The sequence below is a fragment of the Aulonocara stuartgranti genome (assembly GCF_965226115.1).
Source record: "Aulonocara stuartgranti genome assembly, chromosome: 12".
Taxonomy (NCBI): Eukaryota; Metazoa; Chordata; class Actinopteri; order Cichliformes; family Cichlidae; genus Aulonocara; species Aulonocara stuartgranti.
In genome coordinates, this window is record NC_138948.1 from 6,223,269 (window position 1) to 6,229,347 (window position 6,079).

The window sequence follows — 6,079 nt, forward strand, 5'->3', positions numbered from 1 at the left end:
GGAAAAATAAAGAAATAATTTGCGACTTTATTCTTTAAAAAAAAAACATCCAATATCCAATAAACATCCATCTAGTGATTTATTCCTTTTTTAAATGTATTTTTGTTACTTAAACAATATTGTATTTTCTTATATTTTAAAAATAACAATGTAGCAAATAACAGTTCTAATTATTATGAATTTATTCCTTACAAAGTCACCAGCTTTACATTTCAATTCTGCTACTCCTGTCGTATCTATGTAGTTGTAGTTTTTCTATATGTCCCTGTGCAAATAAATAAATAAATAAATAAATAAATAAATATTTCTACCTAATTATCTACCTACATAGAAGATCTTTGTTTTGGAACCCCTGGACAGTTGAAGTGTTTCAGCCGGATTACATTTAGGGGTGTACACATTCGTAGCTGGCGCCAGGTGTAAACAGGATCTTAACGGCAGCTGATATCGCCGAAGTTTTATTTTAAAGAGCCTTTGTGGAGCTCACTACGTTGTTGTAAGTTCGCTCGGTGTTTACAGAACACGTAACGTTTGTGTCAAGTTAGAAAAGCGAATCCAAAAGACTAAGTTTCGTTTTTGTACTTCTTTTAGCATGGATGCTAGCGCGGAAACGGCTATTGAGGGTTCAGACGATAAAGCGGAAGACCATCATGTAATACAGGATGGAGACCCGGACTTGGACCTTGGCCTTGAACTGGATTTCGCCAAAATGGGAGTGACAGGTAAAGCGCCGGAATTTTACAATGACAGCTGAACAGTGAAGAATACCCGGTGGAGCTTAACAACATCTGGTGTCGTGTTTTCTAGATGAAAGGGGAATTTGAGAAGTCTGCACATAGTGGTCTTTGATAGACTCAAATAATGTGGTCCAGATAAGAGAAAGTGCAGTGAACTCGCCGTTAAAGAGTTTTGTAGCTGGAAATGGTGATTTATGAATGTGAAATCTAGTTTTAAGCTGTAAATTCACTGTGTTTTTACTTGTAGACAAAACATTTTATTAAACAGAAACTGTATTTCACAGGCTGTTTAGTTGCTATACCAGGTCTGTTAAGTGTGGCGTGGCAGTTTGGCAATTTACAAAAATGCAATAGATTTTAGAAACCATAAACTGCTTTTTAAACTCCTTAAAGTCTCACTGTTACCATAACTACTTCTGTACCTAATAAGTTGTTTCCTTGTTGTCTTTTGTAGATCTGAAACACAGAGCTCAGGCTGTGCAGACAGACAGCATGACAGCAGAGTCCAGTGTCAGCACAGAGCCCGACTGGGAGAGTCACGTGGCGGCCGTGTTTCAGTACACCTCCACCCTGATGGAGCAGTACGACAAACTATTGAAAAAACAGGATCAGGAAGAGGTGGAACACGAGAAGTACAAACAACAGCTGCAGAAAAGAAAGGAGGAGGCCACTCGGCAACACCAGGTGAGACACCACACACACACGGATGATCTGATATCCTCGTGTTGGTGTTGTTCCCAGACCATCATGAAAATGTTGTTCCAGGTTCAACATTGCAAGTGACCAATCACATTGTTGTGATGTTATTCTTTTGCGCGCCAAGCCATTCGTGCATTTATGAAATTCCAATGTTGCAAGGACAATATCAATTCTGCTTACTGTTTATTAAAGGGTTACGGTTAGGGTTAGGGTCAGGGTCCGTTGATCAGCGGACAGAGGCGGTTTCACGCAGCTTTAGTACAGTTTTTTGTTTTACGCCGGTTTTTCCCGAAGTCGCAAAAGTATGACGTCACAACATTCTGATTGGTCACTTGCAATGTTGATCCTGGAACAACATTTAGTATGATGATCTGGGAACAACACCAACACGAGGATATCAGATATCAACCCACACACACACAGCTATGCAATGCATGCGTTTATGGTTCTGAATCTCGTGTGTGTGTGTGCGTGTGCGTGTGTGTGTGTGTGTGTGTGTGTGTGCGCGCGCGCGCGCGTTAAGGGTCTACTGGACAAACTGGAGTCTCTGCGAGTGAAACTGCAGCTGAACAACTCCAAAGCCACCAGGAAGAACTTCTTAGCCAAGAAAGCAGAGATGACCACTGAGAAAAACAGAGCAGAGGAGGAGAAGAACAGGTAAGACTTAAACCATATTCCCACCATATTCCCAACAAAACAAATTCTGTTCACTTTGTATCGCTGCATTGTGATCATAGACTGTACATTAAAGATGCCTATACAGTGGGGCAAAAAAGTATTTAGTCAGCCACCGATTGTGCAAGTTCCCCCACTTAAAATGATGACAGAGGTCAGTAATTTGCACCAGAGGTACACTTCAACTGTGAGAGACAGAATGTGAAAAAAAAAATCCATGAATCCACATGGTAGGATTTGTAAAGAATTTATTCGTAAATTAGGGTGGAAAATAAGTATTTGGTCAATAACAAAAATACAACTCAATACTTTGTAACATAACCTTTGTTGGCAATAACAGAGGTCAAACGTTTACTATAGGTCTTTACCAGGTTTGCACACACAGTAGCTGGTATTTTGGCCCATTCCTCCATGCAGATCTTCTCGAGAGCAGTGATGTTTTGGGGCTGTCGCCGAGCAACACGGACTTTCAACTCCCGCCACAGATTTTCTATGGGGTTGAGGTCTGGAGACTGGCTAGGCCACTCCAGGACTTTCAAATGCTTCTTACGGAGCCACTCCTTTGTTGCCCGGGCGGTGTGTTGTGGATCATTGTCATGTTGGAAGACCCAGCCTCGTTTCATCTTCAAAGTTCTCACTGATGGAAGGAGGTTTTGGCTCAAAATCTCACGATACATGGCTCCATTCATTCTGTCCTTGACACGGATCAGTCGTCCTGTCCCCTTGGCAGAAAAACAGCCCCATAGCATGATGTTTCCACCCCCATGCTTCACAGTAGGTATGGTGTTCTTGGGATGCAACTCAGTATTCTTCTTCCTCCAAACACGACGAGTTGAGTTTATACCAAAAAGTTCTACTTTGGTTTCATCTGACCACATGACATTCTCCCAATCCTCTGCTGTATCATCCATGTGCTCTCTGGCAAACTTCAGACGGGCCTGGACATGCACTGGCTTCAGCAGCGGAACACGTCTGGCACTGCGGGATTTGATTCCCTGCCGTTGTAGTGTGTTACTGATGGTGACCTTTGTTACTTTGGTCCCAGCTCTCTGCAGGTCATTCACCAGGTCCCCCCGCGTGGTTCTGGGATCTTTGCTCACCGTTCTCATGATCATTTTGACCCCACGGGATGAGATCTTGCGTGGAGCCCCAGATCGAGGGAGATTATCAGTGGTCTTGTATGTCTTCCATTTTCTGATGATTGCTCCCACAGTTGATTTTTTTCACACCAAGCTGCTTGCCTATTGTAGATTCACTCTTCCCAGTCTGGTGCAGGTCTACAATACTTTTCCTGGTGTCCTTCGAAAGCTCTTTGGTCTTGGCCATGGCGGAGTTTGGAGTCTGACTGTTTGAGGCTGTGGACAGGTGTCTTTTATACAGATGATGAGTTCAAACAGGTGCCATTCATACAGGTAACGAGTGGGGGACAGAAAAGCTTCTTACAGAAGACGTTACAGGTCTGTGAGAGCCAGAGATTTTCTTTGTTTGAGGTGACCAAATACTTATTTTCCACCCTAATTTACGAATAAATTCTTTACAAATCCTACCATGTGAATTCATGGATTTTTTTTTCACATTCTGTCTCTCACAGTTGAAGTGTACCTCTGGTGCAAATTACTGACCTCTGTCATCATTTTAAGTGGGGGAACTTGCACAATCGGTGGCTGACTAAATACTTTTTTGCCCCACTGTAGTTAAGATGATGTTAGACCTGAACACCTAAGTTTGCCTCGAGAACAAGGTAACATACAAGCTTAAAATTGATACCATAGGTGCATCTACTTAAAATGTTGGACGAGTTGGAGTGACCTCGACCTCAAGGTTGAGAGGACAACATATATTTAAATTTTAAAAAGAGGAATTTGTTACAAAATAATTTTCTGCTTGCTAACTCTGCTCTTCTCTTTTCATCTTCCTCTGGCAATCAGGCTGGCCACAGAGCTGGAGGAGGGTGAAAAAAAGCTGACAGCGCTTACAGAGGAGCAAAGCGAGGAACAACGGAGGTGGCAGGAAGAGCTGGAGGAGCTGAGGCAGGAGATGGAGCGAGTGAGGAAGGAAGCACAGGAAGCTCAGCTTCGGGCCTTGCAGGACGAGATTGCAGCTGTGGAGAAGCAGAGAGACGTAGCCATGGCTCGCATTGAGGCCTGGCTGAAAGAGGTTTAGACCCCAGTTCTAGATAAACAGATCATAATCTGTCAGGCACCTTATTTATATAAGTAATGATAATCATGAGACTGATTATGTCCTAGGTGGGGCAATACCTGAACGCACTCAGGGTGGAGTTCCCACAGCAGTATTCTCATGAGAGACAGAAGTGGGAGAAGAAAGAAGCGTTGGTCAAGAGGAACCAGGCTGAGCTCCAAAGCCGCTTCCAGGAGGTTCTGCAGCAGCTTCACCAGGGGCGAGAGTTAGAGTCCCTCCCTAGGATCAATGTGCCTTCTTTACCGCAGGTTCCCATGGTGAGAGACTCAAGCGAATTCAGTGAAATAAATATACTACTAAATGTACCACATTGTATCAACTTGAGGCTCTAATTTCCCTCTTTATTTACTTTACTTTGTATTAGTTCCCATATTTGTTCACCTTTTTAAATCTTTATTTCTGTTTCATCATGATAGAAAGGGTTTAGACTTATTTTCACCTTGTGTTTTCATGTCCATCCCACTCTCCCATCTATGTTATCAGATTTCTCTATTCCTTTGTGAAAGATACTGATAAATGCTACATATGCTCCTTCATAGACGACTGCTTGTCATCAGCTCTGTTAGTAACTACGCGTTTTCTCGAACAGGCTGAGCTGCGATTCGATCAGGTGATGCAGTCACTGGTTCAGCCACACATCATGGCCCCGCCTCTTTCAAACCCAGCTCATCGACCCCTCCAACAGCAGAGGCACCCACAGTATTACCAACAGCAGCAGCAGCACCATCACCCTCACCCGCACCATCCCCAGTACCGTGCCCCTTACCACCACCACCCACCCCCGCAATACTTCCAACCCTCCCCATCATTGCAGGATCAACCTCCACCTCAGTTCCAGCCTCCCCCTCAGCTTCTGCCTCACATCAGAGGCCCAGTGAGGGTGACTCCTCCTCCTAGTCTGTCCCCCTCTCCCCCCTTTCAGGCCACCCACCCTGTAGCTCCTTCCCCACCACCCCACGCTGTAGCTACTACTGCAGCTTCCTCTGCACCAGCAGGCAAACTGGACAAAGTCCTGGAGAAGCTCGGTGCGAGGTTCCCACAATGCAACAGGGCTCAGCTGACGTCTCTGCTCCAGCAGGTAAAAAGCTCTCGTGGTACCTTGGCCGGCATGTCCATGGAGGAAGTCATCGAGCAGGTTGGCTTCAGGCTGGCCCAAAACGAGAGGTCAGCCCTGGGGCCCATTAGCCGGCCCACTCCCCCAGGCCCCATCCAGAGGCCAATGAATCCCATTCAGAGAGCAGCACCAAGTGGACACGCTGCCGGGCCCCGTAAACTCTGCCTGATGTGCCAGAACCATGTGGACCCAGAAAGCCGCCACCCACTGAGCTGCTCTCACACCGTCCACAAAGACTGTATCCAGGTGTGGCTGCAGTCCAGCAAGAACAACTCCTGCCCCTTCTGTCCAGCAAAGTGACAGAGATGACAGTCAGCTGTGACTCTCATCAGTGTCGTTCCAAATATTAGTTATGTTATTATAGTGTTATGATATATTCAGTGTTTAATTAGTTGTCTGGATTTTTTTGGCAATGTTTAGCATGTAGCTGAGTAATCTGTAGTGTTTTGACTGCTAATACACTGGATTTAACTGGGTGAATTTTTAAACACTGAAGTTTGGGTTACAGAAACGAGTTTGACTACAAAGCCTTAAAAATCAAGTTAGTCTTCTCAGTGTCTGTAATGTTATTCTGCCACAGGATGAAAAATACAACTGCCTACAACTCTGAATCACACTGATCTGTAGGTCTAAATAAATAAATAAATAAATA

At 44.5% G+C, this 6,079-nt stretch overlaps 1 protein-coding gene across 1 annotated transcript; it reads left to right on the plus strand.

The window, feature by feature from the left end:
- The first annotated feature begins 364 nt into the window (after positions 1-364).
- On the plus strand, positions 365-6,079 carry rnf214 (ring finger protein 214). The gene is made up of 7 exons (XM_082554522.1): positions 365-496; positions 592-722; positions 1,192-1,421; positions 1,960-2,093; positions 4,040-4,268; positions 4,361-4,570; positions 4,903-6,079. Exons 2-7 carry the CDS (start codon positions 593-595, stop codon positions 5,725-5,727), a joined length of 1,758 nt encoding a protein of 585 aa, XP_082410648.1. The 5' UTR covers positions 365-496; position 592; the 3' UTR covers positions 5,728-6,079.